This window comes from Schistocerca piceifrons, chromosome X (assembly GCF_021461385.2).
Source record: "Schistocerca piceifrons isolate TAMUIC-IGC-003096 chromosome X, iqSchPice1.1, whole genome shotgun sequence".
In the NCBI taxonomy this organism is placed as follows: Eukaryota; Metazoa; Arthropoda; class Insecta; order Orthoptera; family Acrididae; genus Schistocerca; species Schistocerca piceifrons.
The window spans coordinates 636255938-636281315 of NC_060149.1; the positions used below are offsets into that span (position 1 = coordinate 636255938).

Consider the following 25378-nt stretch of genomic DNA (forward strand, 5'->3'; position numbering starts at 1 on the left):
GGAGTAGGCAAGTCAAAGTTAACTCTGTGTCATGAGGGCAGTAGAGAGGAAGCAGACATGCCAGCTGTGTTCGTAGTAGCTGGAGGGGAAGCGAAATCCGTTAGCAGAAAGCCCGGTGTGGAGCGAAGCGGGACCGGTTGTTGCACCGGTAGGTCAAAGTGGTCGCGGCGGTTGCTTCACAGGTTATTATGCAATTGGTCCTCCACATCTGCAGCGAAATTGTCCATCACAGAGTCGCTGATGAGCTTGGTGGAACCTGACACACTCAAATTACTGCACTGATGAACACTCGGAGTAACAGTCTGGCGAATGTCATTCACGCAGTGTGCAACTGGCATGGAGTGATACACACGTGGAGTTTGCACATTCAAAAAGGCGTCCTGTTGTGGTACATTATGAAAACTATGCTCCCCACTATTTACAGTACTTGCATTAAAGTTGGGTACCAGTGTGTAGTGGTTTCTTGTACTGCTGTGCAGCAAACACTGAAGCACTTCGGGGCTAACAAAGCCAGAGTCAGAGATCTCTGGTGTCATGTTTAAAACCACTGCACCTGACGAGGTCCCTGGGTTCTCGAGGCTATAGGATTGTGGAAATCCACGCTGGGCACCGACTACAGCTGGCGTGCTTGAATTTAGTTGCTGTTGTTGATGAAAACCAGGCGGCGGTGATGTGTTGTAGAATGCCATTGTGTAGCAGACAAAGGTCCACGTGGAATGCGGAAGCCAGCACGGTAGTCATTTTGTACTCAGTTCAACGGATAATTCGAACTTCGGGGTCACCACTGAAGGAGATATCAAGGTGGTAAGGTAATGACCACGGTTCTCTCTTCTAATCATCAATACTTTTATTACATGACAAATGCACAGGTCGAAGACTAGGCAGGAACTGAGGTCCCAGAAGTATACAAAACAAAAGATCAACTCGAAGACATAACACACATATGATGTTCTGGCCTATCGATCTGTGGATCAATGCCACACATCATAGACTGTTTACCCATCTAGCTGACTATGTATAGGTTGCACATGTGGATCAGGTAATTCCACATCCAGTTCGTATAATGACAGCTGCATGAGAGCCCAAATAATTAGTGTAAAAATCAAAGAAATGTCCCCCCCCCTTTCTTTTCATCCAACAAATGAGACATTTAAAGTTCTACTAAGCAACTGCCAAAGCATACACAACAATGTACAAGAATTTCAAGCACTCCTAAATATCTGGGGATTTCACATACTAATAATAGATATTAAAGAAAGTAACAGACTTTAAATACAATATCATTGTTGAATGTAGTACAACATCATTTCATAGCAATGTTGTGAATTTATTAATCTTTATTCTAGCTGCATTGCATTATAAAATAATGAATAGTGAAGATGTAAAACAAAATTTTGTATTGTTTTATGGTTTTTAAATCTAGCTGTTGGTTCCAATTGTTTTTGTGTAGTGTCTGTGTTTTTACTAATGTATACTTTGATGAGCTACCACTTGTTTATTTTTCTTTTTCTGTTCTCTTTTGCAAAATGTTTGTTTCTACATGTTTTTTATAGATTTATTTTGCATCTAGGTTACCATTTATGGAATTATGACTTAAGGTCTGATGACCTGCCTATTGAATGTGGATTAGATGAGACATGCAGAGATGAAGGAGAATATGTTGGTAAGGCTGCCCTTGAAGTGGAGAAGCGAAAAGGTTTAAGAAGACGATTAACATTTTTTCAACTGCAAGAGTAAGTATGTTTGGGTGACATTTTTTTTCAGTTTTATATTTTAGACAAGACAGAAGACTTTAAAATGTAATATAAGATTACTTATCAAAGGGGAGGAGAGGGGGAAGGAGGAGGTGGAGGAGGAGGAGAAAGAGGAGGAGTAAGAGAAGGAGATGAAAAGAAATACAAATCTAGTGATATAAATGGTACTATCTCTGTCAGCAAAAGAGTAAATCGTCATAATTTTCCAAGCACACATACACAAAGCAAGGAGAATTACATTGTGTTAAACATTCTTGAAAGCACTTTGACCAATGACCCAGCTTCTACTCATTATAAAGGCAACAATGAGACCACTTCAAAATGAAGATATAACATCTGATGCATATCAAATGTCCCTGAGCATATCACTGGTAGTGAAACAGAAAGCAATAACCTACAGTGCACAATTGCAATAGAGTGTACAAACAGTAATTACACTAAGCAAGATAATAACTTAATAAAACAAATGCTAACATACAGCAATAGTGTATTCCTTTCCCCATCATTCCCCCAACAGAGCGAGTGCTCTGTTCCTAATGAACTTGCCAATAATGGCACATTACACTGTACATTCCATTGCATTACATGAATCATATTCCAGAAATGTCAGAGAGATCAGTATCTTAGATGTGTACTTTATCTACATATAATAAAAAAAGAATCAAAATTATGAAATATTGTGATATATATAAAGTTATTACAGAGTTATATTACAACTAAGACATTGTGACAATAATTTACAATCATTTTAAAAGCTGTTGCGATCATATCATGCAACGGGAAGAATGAATTGCCCAAAAGCACATTCTTTAATTAATTCTTAGTCTTCAAACTTTTTTTTCAGTAACCATATGATGCTTGCATATCTTATTTTTATTTATTTTCATACTTTATTTTATAATATCAGCCTTAGTCCATTTTCATGCCATGTACTATGTTAGCTATCTGTTCAGTCTCTCATCTACCCTATGATCTGTAGCCTTCTTCTGCATTACTGGGCCCCAGCATTTTCTTAATAATTCTTCATACAAGTTTCTTGATATTTTCTAGTGCACCTTTTTGATTCATGATCAATGTTTCTGATGTGTATGAGGGTTCTAGCTTGATGACAGTGTTCTCATGTCTCACTTTTACATTATGTGACAGGCATGATTTACTGTAGATGTTTCTATTCCTCCAGAATGCTCTACTTAGCTTTTTATTTCTCTGTTTATAGGTTTCTTTTTCTATCCCCTTTGCCTACATTTTCTTCCCAAGATACTTGAATTTGTGAACTCCTTTGATCACACCATATTTTTTGTGACCTTTTTGTTGCATCTTTTTCATTTGACACATGTTTTGTTTTCTCAAAGGAGATCTGTAGTCCAACGTTTATGCCTTCTTTTTCAAGACCTCTATTTGCTTTACTGCAGTTTTTGTATTAACTGTGAGTGTTGCCAGGTCATTATCGAATGCAAGACTGCCAATATCTGGTCCTTGGGTTCTCCTCCTTCCTACCCTGATTTGTTTATAAAGTCTCTGCACCTTCAATTCTTTCTCTCATTCCCTGACAGCTATGTATAATGTTATATTGAAGAATAGTGGCGAAATATCATTGCCACATCTCATGTCTGTTCTAATCTTGAAAGACTGTAATAAGTTTCCCATGAATTGAATTTTAGATTTGGTGTTCGTTAGTGTCTGTTTGATAATGTTTTCAATGTGTCTCTCTTCCAGTTCTTGGGTCGGTACTACTCTTGTCTATAGAATCATATGCCTTTTTGAAATGTACAAAGTTGCACTTGTTCTCTCTACTTCTCATCACTTGACATATCAGGACTATTTTTAAGTTGAGTATCTGTTCACTCCAGGATCTTCCTGGTCTGAAGCCTGCTTGGTATTCTCCAGGCACTGTGATAGAATTTTGTATGTGACAGGCAGTAAAGACATCCCTCTGTAATTTTCAACATCATTTCTATTTCCTTTCTTATGCACAGGGTGAGTAACAGTACACTTCCAGTCTTCTGTTATTACTTCAGTCACCCATATGTTTTGTATAATGTTTGTTATTTCTGTGATAATATTCAGCCCAGCATCATTTAGCAGTTCTGTTATGATGCCATCATCTCTTGCTCTTCTAACATTTTTCAGTTTCATGATTTGTCTCTTGATCTCCAGCTCATCTGATGCTTTTGACTTAGCATTTTTCATGATCCCTTGGCTCCTTGGGAATGTCTCAGCTGGCTGAAGACAGTTCAGTAGATCACTGAATTTTGTTGCCTGTGTATCTCAATTCTCTTTGTCGTTCAGTGCCAGTTCTTCAACCTTTGTCTGAACCACATATTTATTGGTTGGTATCCAGTGATTCTGGTTTTAAGTGTTTTGCAGGAGTGCTTTGGGTTATTGTTTTGGAAATCCTATTTTATACCTTTTAACTGATCCTTTTTGTACTCTCTCTTGCCTCTCCTGATCTCTCTCACCATTTGCTTTATTGCCTCTACATATGTTACCAGATTAACTTCTGATCTGTCACTGACCCCTTTATTGTGTGATATTTTCCTGTAATCAATTGCTTTATCATGTATTTCATTCCATCATGGATGTCTCTTCTTTTATGCTTAGAGAAATTGTTTCTTACACTTTAGTGATTATCTTATTTTGAATTCTTCCAATGTCATTGCTGTCTCTTCCTCCCATTCATCTCTGATCCTTGATGATTTTAATTGTGTCATATCAAACTTTGGCATCAAAATAGTCTTATTGTTCATTCTATTTGGTGTCAGCTTGATTCTGATCTGGTGATATATTCATCAGAGTATCTTTGTCCCTATTCTGACTTCATGATTTATCTGTGGTTCTTGTGTATAAATTGTTACATGGCTGATTTGGTATTCTCCTAAGGATTTGACCAATGATCTCCAAGTATTGTACTAATAAAATAAGAGAAGACAGGGCATCCAGAGAAAGATTTAGATATTCATTTTTCCTAGGTTCTATTCCAGAGTGGAATACTTGAGAAGTAGCCTAGAAGTGGTTCTGTAAATCATGTAATCCAGTACTTGCATCTCTATACCTCTTGGTACCTAAAAAAATTGTGTACCTAGATGTGTAAAGAGTTAAGTTGTGGATTACATATACATGATTACTGTTTAAGTACTTGGCAGAAGGTTTATAGAACCACTTTCAGGTTATTTCTCATCAATTCCACTCTCAAATACACAATGGGAAAAATGAACACCTAAATCTTTCATGCAAGCTCAGTGTTCTCTTATTTTATTACTATGGTCATTTCTTCTCCCTATGTAGGTGAGAGTTAACAAAACATTTTCACATTTGGAGGAGGAAGTTGGTTGTTGAAATATCATGAAGTGATCTTTCCACAACGGAAAACAACTTGTTTTAAAGATTGCTACTCCAACTCATTTATCATGTCTATGGCATTCTCTACCCTGTACTGTGAAATTAGGAAACAAGCTTCCCATCTTCAAAATTTTTTAGTGTCCTCCACCAATGCTTTCTGACAAGGATACCATATATTGCAGTAATATTCCAGAAGAGGACAGATAAGTGTAGTGTAGGAAGTCTCCTTAGTAGATTTGCTGCATCTTCTATATGTTCTGCTAATAAGACTCAGTATTTAGTTCACCTATCCCACAATATTTTCTATATTATAAGTCCAGTTTAAATTTTTTGTGATTGTAATCCCTAGGTGATTATCTGAACTGAAGACTTTCAAATTTTTGTGATATAACATGTAACCAAAATGTAACAGATTTTTTTTAGCACTTATGTGGATGACCACTCACTTTTCATTGCATCACTTTTTATTGCATCAGCTACCCCTTTTTGCACATACAGATATCTCATATAAATTAGTCTGCAAGTAATTTTGATCTTCTGATAACTTTACTAAACGTTGAATGACTGCATAATCTGCAAACAATCTGAGGGCTGCTCAGATCGCCTCCTATATAATTCATATACATTAAAATCAACAGAGTGCATATAACACTTCCTTGGGGAACACCAGGTACTGTGATATCACTTTGGTATCATCGAAGACTTCCCATCAATTACTATGAACTCTGAGCTTTCTGACAGGAAATTATGAACCTAGTTGCACAACTGAGGTGATAATCCATAGATTTGCCATTTGATTACAACCTGCTTGTGAGATATGGTGTCAAAAAGCTTCTGGAAATCTAAAAATGTGTAATCAATTTCCTCTCTGAATATCACTTATTTGTGTGAATAAATAGCCAGTTGTGTTTCACAAGGCTAATATTTTCTGATTATGTGCTTTTTAAGTTTCAATACATCATGTTCTTTCAGGCATTTCATAATGTTTGAATGCAGTGTATATTCCAAAATCCTATTGCAAATCAATGTCAACGATATGGGTCTATAGCTCAGCAGATTTCCTTCCTTATGTGTAACTGCAACCTAAGCAGCTTTCCAGTCTTTAGCTATGGGTCTTTTGTCAGTGAGTGGTTGCATGTTATTGCTAAAAAGTGTTCTATTTTATTGGCATACTGCAAAGGAACCTAAATGGTATGCAGTCTAAACTGGAAGACTTGCTTTATTATGTGAGTTAAGTTGATTCAACATACCAAGGGTATCTACTTCTAAATTACTCACATTGGCAGCTTTTCCTGACTTGAATTCTGGAACATTTACTGCATCTTCTTTGGTAAAGGAACATGGAAAATCATGTTTAGTAATTCCACTTTAGGGATGCTATCATGAGTCACATTATCATCACTATCATGCTGTGAAGGAACTGATTATGTGTTGCTGCTGAAATACTTTACATATGATCAGAATCTTTTTCAGTTTTCTGCCAGATTTTGAGACTGAGTTTCATTGTGGAAACTATTAGAAGCATCCTACATTGAGGTCCACTCCAAGTTTCTTCTTCTGTAAATGATCACCAATCTTGGGGATTTTGTGTTCTCCTAAATTTGACATGCTTTTGTTGTTGCTTCCATAACAGTACTCTGACCTCGTTTGTGTATCATGAGTATATGTTCTGTCTCTTATTAGTTTACATGGTGCACAACTTTCAATTTCTGTCGACCTTATTTCTTGGAGTTTAAGCCATATATGGTTGACACTTCCTTAGTTTCGGTTGAATGGAGACTTTCTCTTTTTATCAGATTTTTAAATGGAAATTTTTGGATTTATATTTGGTGAATTTGAATGTTACGTTATTAAGTCTCACAACAACAACATTTCAGTCACTAAAATCTGTATCCCTTGTGATATTCTTTACTTTCACATGATTGTTTCTCTCTAAGAAGTGTAGGATGTTAACAGAACCATTTAAACTTTGTGAGGGCTCTTAAACTAGTTTCCCAAAATAAATTCCAAAGAAAATATTTAGTACAATTTTGCACAATGTTTTATGTATGGCATGGATCTCCCCTCAAAGATGGTGGCTGTCACATGTATGCTTCTGCCCAGAAATGAATAGTGTTTACATGGGTTCGGTATTTTGTTATTTTGCCAAGGCATTGATTCCTGTAACATAAGCAACAACATAGCTACAGCACAGCAATGAAGCAGTCAGGTCATCCACATATTTGCCATTTTGCTGTGTTGATGATATTACAACTTTGGTCCCTCTGCTGGATTGGGCTATGTGGTAACTGCTCAGTGCCATGGGGACAGCAATTGTTGTCTCAGCAGGTTGCTGCTGATGTAAGTGCCTGACCAGCCTCAGTCTAGCCTGCTTCCATAAGGTTTTTTTATTAACCGTGATGACATTTTTATTTTATACAGCCATGTCAAGTAAATTAGTTGTGGCAGAACATGCCTCCCTTCTTCAGAAGATCCAGTGCATCGAAATCAGCTCATGACAGTTCTGCAAAGTCTCAACACATATCTTATAAATTGACAGTTATTTACAGTACATTCAGTTTTACCTTCAGATTTGTTCAGCTTAAATCATAGGATTCACTGGTTGTTTCTTAATCCAAATTGTATTTTCTATAATTAGTCTACTGGACTTTTTTTACCTCTTCATATGAACACAATCTAGTTCAATAACATTACTAATTTCTCTCTTCTTGACAAATTCCTCAGCAGTCGTTTAACAGTAAATAGTCCCACTCAGTGGTTTCACATGCTTGGCATTTTTCCTTGTTTATTAGGTGGCTTCTTATCTAATTTTTACTTAACTAATCATAATTTGCTTCTGCTAACCCAGTGCTCTAGTAGTTGATATGCTGGGAGTTCACAGGCATGGGCAGTGTTCCACTTGAGGTAGACACAGGCCATACAAATCAGAATCACAACGGTATAATTAACAGACACTGAAGGTCATAATGTTATTCCACTGCACATCATGATACTGGTGTACATGCTGGAACATTTGCTCAGTGCTAATACAACCCTTTTGTGAGGCTATAAGCTCATACAATGAAAGGAACAGGTCTGGTTTTAGGGCATCCTTTAATAAGGTCAGGTTCTGGGATGGCATTGTGTCTAATGATTTTTCTTACCAATACAATGAGGCCTGTGACAGGTTCATTATGGTTGTTAAGTTGTACCACTATCTCCAGAGTGAACAGGGAGTAAATCCAGTGCATATCAAACCTTTGGAAGTATAGGAATGGCTTCAGAACATCACTTTTGCACCCCACTCCATTCAATTTCCCAAGAATAACTATATCCCACATGCACACATGTCACTCTGGACCATCCTGGTTTGACATATTGCAATCCACTCTCTTTGGCATAATTGGAACTCATTCATTGATATCAACATGTGGTTGCCCTTCTTCTAGGATATTAGCAACACCTACTGCATTTCCACAATACAGATTTAGCCATGGTTTCCCATTTTACTGTGTAGCATGAATCATAAAACACTGATAATCTACATCAACACTTGTTATGGAGAACTGTACAGATATATGAAGCCCGGTTCTCTCGGTGTTTATTTAAACAGTTGCCATATGATAAAAAAGTAACAAATTTTTTTCGTCAGTTTTGTTATATGCTGTAGCTCTGTTGTTAACTTTTGTAGCACTTTCCATAGGCCAGCTGAGAACTGCTGGGAGGCACTCCTGCTTTGAATTGTTGGTTCCACAATGTGTCCAATGTGTCCAATACTTGCCCCCTGAAGAGCTGCAGTATCATCAGAATTATTATGTTCATCCTGAATGTTCTTGGTGATAATGCCACCTGGAGGAAAGAAAATTACATAATTCTCCCTCTCCCTCTTGCAAGGTTAGATGTACATGGTTCATATCATACCAACCACCATTCTACAATGGCATACTCCATTCATTTATAAACTAACTCTCTGCCATCCCATTAATATAACAATGCAAAAATAAACTCCCTATAGAACAAATCTATTACAGTAAGACAGTGAAATAAGCATCACAAACTTTACCATGACACTGTTCATGTATCCCACATAGTTGTATATTTACTAATGTGATCTGAATGTGTAAAGTATTCCTTGTACACTCTACTCTGTAACTTCTCTTTCCTCTCTTTCCTTAACAGCTTTTGCTTTCTTCACAGGCAACAACACTGCTGCTTGTGGTAATGTATCCAAAGTACTTTTAAAAGGCTTAAAATGTCCTACATGAATAACAGAAGTTTGCATTGGCAATTGTAACTTCTTGTTCATTGCTGATGTCATTTCTATGGATTGGTATTGTCCTTGTTAGTGCATAAAAAGTTTTTATGTTTTGTTCTTTGGTGTGCATGGCCTTGCTAGTTTAATCCACTGACTGATTGTACAGGGTGATTCAAAAAGAATACCACAACTTTAGGAATTTAAAACTCTGCAACGACAAAAGGCAGAGCTAAGCTCTATCTGTCGGCGAATTAAGGGAGCTATAAAGTTTCATTTAGTTGTACATTTGTTCGCTTGAGGCGCTGTTGACTAGGCGTCAGCGTCAGTTGGTGCTAAGATGGCGACCGCTCAACAGAAAGCTTTTTGTGTTATTGAGTACGGCAGAAGTGAATCGACGACAGTTGTTCAGCGTGCATTTCAAATGAAGTATGGTGTTAAACCTCCTGATAGGTGGTGTATTAAACGTTGGTATAAACAGTTTACAGAGAATGGGTGTTTGTGCAAAGGGAAAAGTTCTGGACGGCCGAGAACGAGTGATGAAAATGTAGCACGCATCCAGCAAGCATTTGTTCGCAGCCCAGGAAAATCGACTCACAGAGCTAGCAGAGAGCTGCAAATTCCACAATCAACTGTATGGAGAGTCCACATTGGCACTTATCTGTCCGTAACTACCTGAACGTCAACTACCCGAGGCGATGGATCGGCCGCCACGCAGCCCGTGACAGAGCACTTCATCACTGGCCTCCAAGAAGCCCTGGTCGTACCCCCTGCAATTTTTTCTTATGGGGGTATGTTAAGGATATGGTGTTTTGGCCACCTCTCCCAGCCACCATTGATGATTTGAAACGAGAAATAACAGCAGCTATCCAAACTGTTACGCCTGATATGCTACAGAGAGTGTGGAATGAGTTGGAGTATCGGGTTGATATTGCTCGAGTGTCTGGAGGGGGCCATATTGAACATCTCTGAACTTGTTTTTGAGTGAAAAAAACCTTTTTAAATACTCTTTGTAATGATGTATAACAGAAGGTTATATTATGTTTCTTTCATTAAATACACATTTTTAAAGCTGTGGTATTCTTTTTGAATCACCCTGTATATTCAGCATATATATGTGGTGTCTGTTCTTTCAAACATCTCCAAAAGAAAAGACACCATTTTTATCCAGCAGCTACTATGAATTAAGAAACTAAGGAATTACAGTCAATGTCCACAAGTGGACATTGATTTGAGTCAATGTGGAAAGTTGAAAATTTGTTCTGGACTAGCATTTGAACCCGCATCTCTCGCTTACTAGGCAGATGCTCTAACCATTGCACCATCCAGACACAGTGGTCATACACAACTGCACGGACTGCCCTATCACACCTCCCGTCAGACCCATATTCTCAACTTATCCACACATTGCTGATGAAGAGCCCCTTGTCCATTATCCCATTTCAAATGGCTTGGATGTCTCAGGTAATATTTGCAGCAGTACTTATTGATGGCTGAAGCTGGTAGGTCATGCAGTACACAATGCCTTACATACTGGTCAATGTCCTGTCTCCTGATTCTCTGCTATTCTGCAATCAATCATTCTTTGCCCTTTGCAACCATCAATACTTCATCCATCAGAGATGCAGATACCACAATACATGGCCTGAACTTCATAATCATACACAGTAGCCCATAATGCATAATGAACTATGATTGCATACTGACTAAATGGCAGTCTGCATCAGTGGTCTGTGGCTTTTGCCAGTCTGCATGTCCTCTGCCATATTCTTGTATGACCTCAATCTTTCGGCTTAACTCACTGGAATTGCTATGTTTCCTGCTAGGTTTGTCTACTAGCTTGTAATCAAATTTGCTTAATTTTAATGACCAACAAGTTAATCTGCATGAAGGATCTTTCAGCTCTAATAACCAGTTTAATGCCACATAGTTCATTATATCTTGCTGTTTCCTACCACAGAGGTAACACCAAAAATACCATATATGACACTCAACATCTCCTTCTCCATGGTTGCCTAACTGCTTTGATGCTAATGCTACTTGGTGTTCCTTGTCATTGAGCTCCTGATTTAAAATGCATTCTAACACTTGGTTGATTGCATCATATAGTTCAATTCTTTTATCTTGGCGGCTCGCCCAGACGCGGGAGATTGCTGCGTTGCCAGTTGCACACGACGCACGCGCCAAGAGAAGCAGGGCCATAGTATAGTATAGTTCACAAGCTTACGTTTATGGGGGAGCACGCAGTTCATGAAGTAAAGCCACCACAGCCACATTAACCCTTTCGCTGCTACAAAGACGTGCTCCCTGCCTTCCGCGCTGTGCACAATTTTGTCACTGCACTGCTCGCCTGTGCAGAAACATGGTGTTCCGATTGCTTTGACACTCTAATCATTCAATTCCACAAAAACTATTTGGTCCAAAAATTAGATTTTTACACATCTTCTTGACTGATACCTTCCCCCCATAAATGATTTAATTTTGTTTCAATGTTCAACGCAGTTATTATGCAGCATTAAATATAGTAAACCATTGCACGAAATTTTGAAGAGTTTGCAGAGGTAAAAGTCCATAGAGTACACTTTCTGTATGGTCGATTTTAGTTGCCACAAGATATCTAAATGTCATATAAAATTTACTGTATAACAATATCTCATTTAATTTAAGTACAACATAGGTGTCGTATGTAATATTGAGAAATATTCCATCTTTCGTGACTGTAACAAAAGTTTTATTTACACTGGGCACGTCTGGCTTTATTTTAAAGCACTTCGATCAATCAAAAGGAAGTAGACAAAATACATTAAACAAAACTGTGGACTTACAAAAACATTAGGACTCGAATATACCGTCCATCAGTGAAGTGCTCTGAGCTATGTCAAATACAGTTTTTGTGTGTGGCACACACAAACAACATTTATTTGCTAAAACACTGATCAGCCAACACAAATGTTGAATATTGTGTTACCGCAGCACAAAACTATGAAAGGTGACTTGGCAATGGAGGAGACAAAATACTGTCCACTGAAGATGCTTCAAAAGAGAGATACGCGTCTGGTCTAAATAAGTCGCTTATTACAGTTGCAGAAGAGGAATATATTTCAGTAGCATCGGTAAAACTGTGACTGTGGAGCAAAAACAAGAAAGAGAACATGAATACCATTGTGTATGTGCCATACCTTTCATTGATTGAAGTGCTTTAAAATAATGCCAAACGTGTCCAGTGTAAATAAAACTTTTATTACAGTCACGAAAGACGGAATATTTCTCACTATTACATATGACATCTATGTGGTACTTAAATGAAATGAGATATTGTTATACAGTAAATTTTATATGAAATTTAGGTATCTTGTCCACATTTTATTCTCAACATTGTGGCAACTAAAATCAACCATACGAAAAGTATACGCTATGGACTTTTACTTCTGCAAACTCTTCAAAATTTTGTGCAATGGTTTACTACATTTAATGCTGCATAATAACTGTGTTGAACATTGAAACAAAATTAAGTCATTTATGGGGGGAAGGTATCAGTCAAGAAGACGTGTAAAAATCAAATTTTTGGGCCAAACAGTTTTTGTGAAATCAAATGATAAGTGTGTCAAAGCAGTGGAAACACCATGTGTCTGCACAGGCGAGCAGTGCAGTGACGACAAAGTCACGCACAGCGTGGAATGCAGGGAGCACGTGTCTGCAGCAGCGAAAGGGTAATGAAGAGACAAAGCACTAGAAATTTCAAAAAATTGCACTCAAACGAATTTAATTCGTGAAGTAAGGCACTTTGATATTGTTTTTAAATAATGAAAATATTCAGCACTCCACAAGGTTTGCACTCTTAACCTTTCGCATAGAACACCAACACCTTAATCGTTATGCTAACGCAGCTCGTGTGACTATAGAACGCCATAAGGACTCTAACATGTCACGCAAAATACTGACAAACACTGTTGGTATGACTAAGAATTACTCATGCTTTGTTCTGAGTGCAATAGGAAATAAACAATTACCGCTGTTCTTTATTGCGAAAAAGCGGTTCGTGAGATCGATACAAACACCTTTCCTTGCTATTGCCTGAATTAGGAGTCTTATTGCTTGTTTCGTTTAATTAATTAATAAAATATGAAGCAATTGGTATAAAGAATTCTTTTTCCAAACTTTCTATAAAAGAAAATCTGCTATCAAGACATTGCTTTTGTTCTATTACTTTATTTATGACTGAACGTCTCTAAAACTGAAGACACTCGTCCGTGCTCTGCACTGCAGTCGAGATCTGGCAACGTTGTTCTCTGTTCATTGGCTGACTGTGTTTTGTGACGTCAGATGCGCAGAACGAACCTAAACTCAGCCGCCAACATAAATGACACGCACTTTAGGATGGGATAAGCTGTTTCTCATAATTGGAAATATTAAAATCAAGCTAGATGTTAGTGCATCTTTGAATTTATTGAATGCAGTTTGACAGTCAGTCATCTTCTGGAATTTTACACCCTTTTTTAACAAATGCATTAATGGTCTAATGATTTCAGTAGTCTCTCTGACAAATTTTCTGTAATAATTATGTAGACCTGTGAAATAACTCTGATCAGAGTTATTTCACAGTCTGCAGTGATAAAAAATCATGGACAGCACATATCAATCTTGGGTCAATTTTCATGCCATTTTGGTTAATCACAGGGCCAAAATAGTTCATTTCCATTGATGTGAAGTGATATTTTTCAATACTCAACATTAAGTGAGCCAAACACAACTTGTTAAACTACTCTTCTAGGAGTTGTGCATTGAGTACCACACTAACACAGTTTTAATCCACATAGTACTCCATCTAATAGCTTCTGAAATGTCCCTGATGCATTCTCAAGCTTAAATGGCATCCATCAATACTGGTAGTGTCCCAAGGAATGGTGAATGTGGTCTTTGGCCCATCTTCTGGAACCAATTCCAGCTGGTGATACCCACCCTTTAAATCCATTGTGGAGAAGTATTTACATTGACCCAGGATGTCCTCCAACATGACCATTATATCTGGAATATGATTTGCACCTGTCACTGTTCTTCCATCCAGCTATTGATAATCAAACAGAACTTGTATTTCATCATCCCAACTGGTGATTTTTTCAGCATGATGACGGCAGCTACTCCAATGGATTATCACTTCTCTGTAATGACATCATCCAACTGCTGATTGATAAATTCCTTCATTATGAGTTGCAAGTGCTGAGATTTCCTATATGGTTTCTTATAGACTGGAGCATTAACCCCAATCAGGATGTTATGCTGCATCATGGATGTTGCTGGAAAGGTCCACTAGGATTAAACAAATCCATGAGTAGTATCAACAGTCTCTCCATAGCTGTCCCATCTTTCATTTTTAAATACTGTACTTTTTCATTTAATGCAGAGCCATTGACAGTTTGCTTGTGGCAAAGGTCTGCTTTGAACCTCTCCAAATCGATCTTGTCTAGAATGTCCAAATTAACAATCAATAATTCTTTTGGCAGATCCACTTTATCTGTGGCAAAATTATCAACACTTAGTAGAATCATGTAATCTCCATTTACTTCCTGTACATGTGCCATGCTCTTGCATACAAAACAATGTGAAAATCCAAATCATCATTGTGCTGTAATAGCTCTGAAATACACAAAATGTCATTCAGTAGGTCAGTACCCCACAGTTAATGGGAGTATTTTTCCTGTACCTTCCAGAACTTTATCTTGCAAGTTGAGCTTTAGTGGTCACAAACACTATTTATTCAGGTCCAACTTCATGATCAGTGAGCCTTGTGAGAATTTATCATTTTCAGTGGTCATCCCCAGCTGGAACAATATCCCACTGAGTTTGACGGTGTGCTGCAAAAGATCAGTTTTTGCATGTTGCTTATTCAGGAAGTCCAGCCCTAGGATTGGATATTACCCCTCATCAAAATGAAGACATATTTCCATACCTTCCTGAAAATTCATTCTCCATTCCAGAAATTGAGCAACACTGGTTCCACGGATGCCACATCATTGTCCTCTACTACACATAATGTGTATTGTGGAGAATTCAGTCTCTTTCTGCCTGAGAGTTAAAGACTAGTTACTGACACATGAGCCCTACTGTCCACACTAACTATTTATGTTCCATTCTGTTTACCATGCCCACCAAACAACACTTCATCTTTCCATACACCTTTGTAGCATTATGGTTTACAGGGAATGCCATTCAGTGGTTGAAGAATTTCCAAACTCATAGCATGATATCATCCACTTTGCTTTTTACCCTGCACTCCTGTGCACAGTGTCCTACCACGCTACACTTGTAGCATTGCTATTGGCAACATTGTTTCTAAATGTGGATCACATATCTACACCTATTTCTGAGCAAGAAACATTCCAGTTATCCTGTACCAAAATTGCAATATCTACTTCCTCCAGTCATATAGCTACCTTAATGGCAGTAGCCAAATCCTTCAGATTCTCTATCTGTACTCTCCTCAACATATTGGGTGGAAGTCCTCCAGAAAAACTTCTAATACTCTATGCTCTGCTTCCTGGAGGATAATTTTGCCCATCACATCTTTCTGCATGGTCTCATAATCTTACACATTTATATTCTTAATCCTACCCGAGAACATTTACACCAATGTGTTCCATTTCTGAGAAATTCCATTGAGCTGTTCCCTAAAACATCTTGCACAGTGCAGCTCGCAGTAACACTGAATGAGCTCAATTTTGAGTTGGTAAAATGTATTTGCCTTATTCAACCCTCCATAGCAAATTACAAGTCTTTGCTCACAATTTCACAATGTATTAACATACTTTGACCATCCACTTTCCCAGCCTTGTGGCAGTTTCCAGATTGTTGATAAATGCCAACACATCCAGTCATTTTACCTGAAAAACTAGACTACCTGCAGTCAAATCCACAGACGGAGCAGGTACACAGAATAAAGCTTTAGCCTCTACTGTTGCAACTAGTTCATCATGTTACTGTGTGTTGCCCTTTGTTAATGTATCAACTTGCCTTTCCAAGGAGCATTTCTGACCTTCAGCTCAGCTACCTGTTTCACCAAAGGTTCAGTCACTTCCTAAGTCATCACCACTTGCGTTTGTGACCTTGGCATTTGCGCAAACTCTATCTACCAGAAATACAACACCTTCAGTTATACCACAAATTAACAAAACAAGGACCGATAGATTCAGGTATAAGAACCAAAAATGGTATTCATCCATACGATGGATCATTGCCCATCTAGATTCCAAACACTGATGTGCCTTATGCCTATAATGTTGAGAAGTACTACACGTAATTGGCACTGAATGCATAAAAGCAGGGATGTTGAACGTATATAGAGATGGTTTGTTTCACCCTTGGGAGTGTGTCACTGAAATATTGAAAAGACTGAACTAACAGACTCTTAAAGATAGGTGGAAGCACAGTAAAGTCTGTCCAGTGTGTCAGATCCCTCAAACAGCTTAAACCATGTCTTCAGGGAGTTCACCCAGCAAAACTATGGTGGACGTTCTTTTGCATGACAATGAAGGCTAACACAACATCCATTGCACTATTTAACTGACTTTGAAAACTGGATGGGAAGTCTTGCCTCATCCCTTATACAGCCCTGACCTGGCACCATCAGATTTCCATCTGTTCAGGTCACTAAAAGAAGTTCATTGTGGGATTCACTTTGAAGATGATGAGCACGTGAAAATATTCATGCATCAATGACTTCAGAAGCAGGATCAAGTATTTTAGGACACTGGAATACATCCCTCTCTCTCTCTCTCTCTCTCTCTCTCTTTTTTTTTTTTTTTTTTTTTTTTTTTGGTACCACACTACTGGTCGATGTTGGAGACAATGTCTTGTTGCATCAATAACCTCCCTATCACTCATGTACTGCTTTCCAAAGAGTGCATCCTGCATTGCGCCATGTAAATGGAAGTCAGGAAGTATGAGATCTGGGCTGTTGGGTGGATGAGAAAGTACAGTCCACTGAAGTATTGTGAGCTCCTTTTGGATGGATAGACTTGTGTGAGGAGGAGAAGTTCATTAGTAATTTTGTGGTGAAGCACACACTGAAGGTCTTTCATCAATTTCCTTAAGGCAGCACAACACACTTCAGAAATGATTGTAGCACCATGAAGGAGACATCAGACAGAATAATGCGTTCTGAGTTCCAGAAGAATATCATCTCAACTTCACCAGATGAGGGTGCTGCTTCGAACTTCTTGTTCAGAGGAGAGGTGGTATGGCACCACTCTATGGATTGCCATTTTGTTACTGGCTTGAATTCATGAACCCATGTTTCAGCACCTGTGGCAATGCTCAACAAAGAATTCTCATGATCAGCCTTGTAACATACAAGCAACTCCACATGGATGGTCCTCTGTTGCTCTTTATGGTCTTCTGTTAGGCGGCGAGGAACGCAGAGGGCACACACCTTCATGTACCCCAAAAGGTGGATGAGCATGTCAGCACGACAAACAGAGACATCCAGTTGTGTAATGAGGTATTTGATTATGATCTGTCAATCACTTTGAATGAGAGTATCTGCATATTCTAACATTGCAAGAATCACAGCTGTGTGCAGCTGTGCAGCACGCTGGAGATTGGACAGGTTTGCACAACCTAATTATGAACTTTACCCAATGACTTACTGTGTTTTCTGTTCACTGCCAGGTGTCCGTAGACATTCTGCAGGTGCCTATGAATATCTGCAATGCTCAGGGTTTCTGCCAAAAGAAATCAATGACAGTTTTCTGCCTGGAATGCACTTGTGGTACAGACACCACTTTTAAGGCTACATGTAGTGCCACCACCTATTGGAACATCATGAAACTATAGCAGCGGAAGCAGGAATATTCCATGATGTCCCACAACATATTCTGCATTTTTTTCAATTGAAACTGATCAAGGAAAAAAATGTGTTGCATTACGTATTCAGTGTCCCTCAGAGCTGCATTTTAAATTCTTGACAAATTAAAAAACATAGGAGGCATTACTTTCTGACTGACCCTTCTACTTATATTAGCTAAAACTTTACACCTGCAAGTCAAGTTTCCTGAAAAAGCTGTTTCTGTCACTTATTATCAAGTGGAAATATTCAGACTTATCTAATTTTGTAAATTATGTTTGTAATCATGTCTCTTATTACTTTATTAAAGACAGAGATGCAGAAGTCAAGATAGGGTGACATACTCTGCAACGAACTATCTCAATTGATTAAAAATAATGGTAATACCTTAAGGAGGAAAGCAGAGGAAATAATAATGCACATACTTTTCATTCTGTTGATGAGTACCTGAAAGCAAAGTTATGTTACCTATATGATCTTATCCTCTCTTGAACATAATTTAAATCTTAAGAATATCACAGGGAGTGGGCAAAAATAAGGAAATACCAAAAACACAATGCAGTACCATGCCTAATACGGTGCAGGAAACTTGTGGGCATTCAAAACAGTTTTCAGTCCTCTCAGAACAAATAAACATGGGTCCTGTATGATTTTCAAGGGAAACTTATACCCTTATTCTACAAAATAGTGACAAGTTCAGGTAATGATGATGGAGGTGGATAGCAATTATGCACCCTTCTCTCCAAAGCAGACCATTAAGGCTCAATAATATTTATATCTTGTGACTATTAGTGGCCAGGGGAGATGCAACAATTTATCCTCATGCTCACAAAGCCTGTTCTGGACAATGCAAACTGTGTTAACAGGGACATTGTTGTCTTGTAACACAGTATCATGATTGAGGAACAAATTTTGTGCCATGGGATGTACCTGTTCAGCCAAAATGGTCACATAATCCTTGTAGAGTAACCACAGGGCCCATGGAATAGTGTGATATGGTTGCCCAAATCGTCATTGAACCCCTGCCATGTTTCACTTTTGGACCATAAACTCGGCCAGAAGCTGGAAACAGTGTAAAACAAAATTCATCCAACCAAATGATTTCCTTTCATCTTTAGTCCAGGTTTTATGGATTTGGCACTATGTTTTCCAATTATGGGCATTAGCATCACTGATGAGTGGTTTTTCAACTCAAGTTCACCCTGCAATTCTCCTCTTATGGAGCTCCCTTCAAGTTGTTTTGGTGCTGATAGGCTTCATGAGTGCAACACTCAGCTCTCACCCAACACGCACTCTCATCAATGGTGTGACTTAACATATGATGTCTTTCTGCTTTCCATGTATGTGGTATAAATTTTGTTATCATGCCTCTTGAAACCCCGAACACTTCAGCTATGTTGCACTCACAGCTACACAAAACACTATTCTGATCACAACTGACACTTGAGGACATTGTACAGGAGCCATTCATGGTCAAATGCAATGGTGCAACCTGCTCACTTGGCAGCATCTGCATTTATGTTCAAGCATGCATTTCTTGCAGCATCTCCATATTTTTGTCCAACTCCTGCATGTCCTAATATATCACATACACAGCAGTCAACTGTGCATATAATTTCTTTTAATTTGTGAATCTTGCTGTAAGCATAATATTCTAGTTGCCCTATATCTTCAGTTGCTGTTTTACTATAATATTTGTAGGCCAAATAGAGAAGTGTCACAATCTGTGAATATATTAGTATATTATGCTTATATTTTTATGTATTAACATATTCACTGTATTTTCTCATTTGCTTTTGTTATACCTGCTATCAGTATGTGTGCAGAATTTTTATGTTTATTTTCATTTACTAGCTTCATAAGATAAATGACACTTTATTGGTGCAAATACAAAACACTTTTGTTGCTGTAAGCACTGTATCATTACGAAAAAAAATTTACTCTGTGTGGAAACATAATACGGCACTTCTGGGCTCCAATAAGTAAAATCAAGTAAATAAGATGTAAGCCAGGCAGTCATACTTTCACCTGATGAGAATGAATCATTCATGTTGCATAAAACAAAACAAAAAATTGTAAAATGAAAAGCAACTTGCAAAAACAAAGGAGCAATATTTACACAGTTGGATGATATACATAGTAATGAGATTTTCTCATGATTTTTGTCCTCTGTAAACAGAAATCTTGCTTTCTTGTTGACCAACTACTTATTGTGTCTAACATCAGAAAAATATGTTACCTATAAATTATTGTTGCATTATAGGCAAATTCCTGTGTGGGGACTTGAAACAGTATGGAGAGATGGCCAAGTAGTGGGTTATCTTAGGAGAGGAGACTATGGATATGCTCTAGGAGCAAGTATTGGACAAGGGTATGTGATTTACTCCATATTGCAAACCTGTAAGAGCAGTGCTGTTTTTACTCCTGTTTGTTTGTTTGTTTGTGTGTGTGTGTGTGTGTGTGTGTGTGTGTGTGTGTGTGTTGGACTCACATTTAGCAGGATGGTGGTTCAGTTCCCCAGCTGCCCACTGAGATTTAGGTCTTCTGTGGTTTCTCTAAATTGGGTAATTCAAGTGTTGGGATGGTTCCTACAAAAATTACATGGCCAGTTTCCTTCACTACACTTCTTTGACATGAGCCTGTCCTCTCACTCTGACGACCTCATTGTTGATGAGATATTAAACTCTAATTTCCTCCCTTTAGTTTTACTACAGCACACATACGAAGTTCTCAAAAAATGTAGTAAAACTGAGAGAGAATAACATTAATATTTTTGCATCTAGAAATTAATATTCAGAAGAAGACTGACGTGAAGTGCAATGAATATGGAAACATCTATAATTAATATGGCTAAGAGGAAAGGCATGATTTGTAAATATAAATCACATACGCAAACAACAGTGCATTTTCCATGAGGACTCAGGACAGCAGTATATAAAATTAAAAGTTAAACTTCATATCATTATTTCCTTTTAGTACATTAGCCTGTCAATTACTTCCACAAACTCTGTCAAAGTCTTCACCTGGATCTATGCTGGCCGTGTTTTGAGTCCTTGTCATGCCTTACTGATTTAAGTTTCCAAAGGTTTATTTAAATCATTTCAGTGAAAGCATCGATAATTCCTTTGAAATGACTGTAGCTATTTTTATGCTTCATTCTTGTCTACTCTGTCAGTCTTATACATTTTGGTGTTGATGCTGATAAGACGTTAAATTCTAATTTTCCATTCCAAGGTATCAATGGATGGCAGCATGTAGTCAGGACACTAAACTGCTCACCAATGACACTGGCTTTTGAAACTGGAGTAATTAACTGATTGCCCCTAGCAAAAAACTCATGATCACACCAAGAATCAAACGTGTGGCATCCATGCTTACCTCTAACCCATGAGCCGCATGAGGTAGCCGTGCGGTCTGAGGCGTCTTGTCATGGTTCACGCAGCTCCCCCCTTCAGAGGTTCAAGTCCTCCCTTGGGCATGGCTGAGTGTGTGTTGTCTTAGCATAACATAGTTTAAGTTAGATTAAGTAGTGCATAAGCCTAGGGACTGATGACCTCAGCAGTTTGGTCTCATATTCCTTACCACAAATTTACAATTTTCTAGCCTATGCCATCAGAGCAAAGATAAATATAAATAGTTTTTTTAAGAAAGATTTGATTCCTTGTGCAGTGCCTCTAAATGTAAGGCAACTCACATCATGAGCACTAAATTGTTATTGCAGAGAAAAAGAGTTAGATGCAGATAATACTTTAAACAGAAACATTCTTGTTCTATATCTGAATCAGAGGATTAGATGAGAGCACTAAAAGAGATCATAGTTAGACAGCTATGAACCACTGCCCTCATTATACAGGTATTACCATTAGGTAGTATTCTCTCATTAAACCTTTCCTTGATATTGTATACTCTGGAACTATTTATCATTCAGAAAGTATTTAAAATGAAAGTCCTATAATGACAAATGATGCATATATTCTGCTTTTTTACGTACTAAACCTATGCATATTTCAGAATGCATCAAATGATGCTTATATTCTGTTTGGTTACATACTAAACCTATGCATATTTAAGAGGAAAAACACATTTTAAGGGTTCTCAGCTTTTAACTTCCACTCTCCATCTGCAGAGTCTGAAGATAGAGCTTTTGCTCTGAAACATTTATAGCTTAAATAAAAAGCAAAACACTGAAATATGACCATCTGTTATTTCTAACGTATACAGGGTTATAATTATTGAACTACATGAAAAAAAAGTAAATTAGTTACAAACTACAGCGTGCACACACTTTATTCAACATGAAAACATCACTACAGATGTTCAGATTTAGGTTATGATATGTTTGATATGCCTGCCATCATTGGCAATGACACGGTGTAGACGAATAGCAAAATTCTGTGTGAGCCACTGAAGTGTTGGAACATCAGTGCTTTTGATGACCTCCTGAATGGCAGTTTTCAGCTCAGCAATGGTTTTGGTGTTATTTCTGCACACCTTGTCTTTTATAAAGCCCCACAAAAGGAGTCGCATGTTTTCAGATCTGGAGAATTTGGCAGCCAACCGAGGCCCATGCCAGTGGCCTCTGGGTACCCCAGAGACAGAATGCAGTCTCCAAAGTGCTCCTCCAGGACATAAAACACTCTCCTGCCTCAATGGGGTCAAGCTCCATCTTGCATGAACCACATCTTGTCCAAGTAATCTTCTGAAAACTTTCATGCATCTTTCAGTCAGTAATCACCATGCCATCAAGGAATATCACACCGATTATTCTGTGACTGGGCATTGCACACCACACAGTCACCTGCTGAGGGTGAAGAGACTTCTCAATCACGAAATGCTGATTCTCAGTCCCCCATATGCACCAGTTTTGCTTATTGAAGAACCCATCAAAAATGAAAGTGGGCTTTGTTGCTAAACCAAACCATACAGTTCATTCTAATTCCCATCATGCCCCATGGCCAACCATGCAGTTTGAAAGTCTTAATGCAAACTGTTCAGAAGTTATGATGATTTTATTTCATATAGTTCTCACCCTGTATGAATTCCACTATCTCTCTTAGGCAGGAAATGACAGAATGGTTTTTTTAATAATGAAAAAGCAGTATAATTAATTGGTTTTCAGTACCATATGGTATAGGGGACAATGTAATAGAGACACAACATAGTGTATTGCTACAACAACAGTTTATTTGCACAAGTATACACTGTAGCAAAACACATCCATGTTACAAGGAAGCATGGACCACTCTGTCTCCTCATACAGCAGGACAAAGATTACACAGAGCTCCCTCCTCCCATAGTGTGAAGCACTGGTATGAAGGAGGTGAGGTTCTCTGTGTACTGCATAGATTTCAAAATATTGCAGGTATGTGGATGGGCATAGCATGTGGCTGAAGTGGGATTGTTGGAGAGTGATTGGTGTTCTGCACAATGTGTTGAGGTCAGGCTGTGATGAATCATCCTCAAAAGAAGTATTTGCTGTTATGGCAAGTATTGAAATTAGAGGGATTGTAATCTTGAGGAAATGATTGGAGGATGCACATGATGAAATTGTTGCTGAATCAACATCAGTAAATAAGTACACAGTACACAAGAACAAGTGAAGTAGCGATTGCAGATCCATTGTTGGAGTGGCATTTGTGGTGCTTACCTTCCATGATGAGGAGGTTGTCTGTTAATTTAACACACAAACCAATGGTGTCAAGTCACTGTTACTGTGACTGTGAAGTCAGTGTCAGGCACAGTGTGCATGGTCACATTGTCAGAGTGTTGGTATGGGTCGATATGTCAACAGTGAATGGATTGTCCAGAAGCATCTACATTGGTTAACTTATACCGTGGTGGGTTTGCCATTGAGCAGGATTTTATAGGTGTATGCACTGTGTTTTAACATATTGTTTGGTCCTGTGTAAGGGGTATGCAGAGCAGGGCAAATTGTATTGTCACAGAGGAAGATATGGGTACAATCTGCAAGCGTTTTGTGGGTGAAAATCTTGGGGATGCTGTGATATTGTGGGGGCCAAGATTTTGAGGTGAACAAAGTGTTCTTTTACTCTTGTAATGAGAGTCACAGTTTCAGTGGTATCCATTGTTGTTACCTGAAAATGAAATCAGTAGGGAGGGCAAGTGGTTTGCAATATAAGAATTCAGTGAGGGGTGCCTTTAATTGTTTCTTGTCAGGCACCCATGGCGGTACTTCAATCCAGTAACCTCCATGGCTCATTAAAGCAGCCTTTAGTGTGTGATGCCACCATTCCACTATACCGTTGCTTTGCTGGTGGTACATAGTAGTTTGATAGTGGTGGGTGGCACAGAGGGAGCACAGTGCAGGAAACAAAGTGGACTCAAACTGTCGACCCTCGTCAGTGGTAATGGATACAGGACATCCATAGTGACAGATCCAAATGCTGCTCAAGGTCCTGGTGGATATTCTGCTGACATGTTTGCGTAGTGGAGTAGCTTCGCTCCAATGTGTGACTCGGTCATTGATGGATAGTAGGATAGCATACAGTAGTAACCTGTGGATTCATGAAAGGATTCTACTATGTCAGTGTGCCCTTTTGCTATTATCTAAGAAGCGTTGTGCATGTTGTCCTACTTTGATTCCTCTGGTAAAGTTTACATGTTCATTTCCATCCTCTGCAGTCTTTTTTGACATGTGGACACATGAAATGGTCAGTTACTAGTTTTGTCATTGGTCAGATACCAGGGTGTGCTCAGTTGCACATATGATCAAAAATAAGTTTCCAAAATTGCTATGGTACTAAAGGATGAACTTGGTTCTATGAGATATTGCGTAATATTTGCCTTGTCATGCCTGAAATGAAATGGCTTTCAATCTTGAGGTTCATTGCAGTGTCATTGAGTAGTTCTTCGATTTGCGCATCTTGTAGTTGTGTTTTTGAAAATTCCTCATAATTAATTGTGTGTAGATGGCGTTGATGCATGACAAACAATTGGCAATGATATTGTCTGCACACTTAAGGTGATGTTTGTGCATCAAAAATTGAGCAATGTAATTGCGGTGTCAAAAGCATCTTGAAGATAAACCTTTTGATAGGTTATGAATGGAGATGATCAGCCATCAGCATTGTTTTCAAAGTGGCAGATTGCCTCATAGACAGTGAAAAGTTCATATTCATAAGACAACCATTTGTGTTACGAGGCAGTGAGCTTCTGAGAACAGCATGTTGGGGGCTGTTGCATGACTGCCACCTC

At 38.3% G+C, this 25378-nt stretch overlaps 1 protein-coding gene across 2 annotated transcripts in view; it reads left to right on the forward strand.

Annotated features, from left to right (window-relative positions):
- The window catches only part of LOC124722952 (sarcosine dehydrogenase, mitochondrial), a 275416-nt gene that overhangs the window by 231492 nt on the left and 18546 nt on the right, over positions 1-25378 (forward strand). The window contains exons 15-16 of one of the 2 annotated variants that reach the window (XM_047248117.1): positions 1571-1733; positions 20427-20534. In XM_047248117.1, coding sequence (XP_047104073.1) covers positions 1571-1733; positions 20427-20534 — 271 coding nt within the window. The remainder of the gene's footprint in view (positions 1-1570; positions 1734-20426; positions 20535-25378) is intronic. The other variant, XM_047248118.1, reaches the window with a different exon arrangement.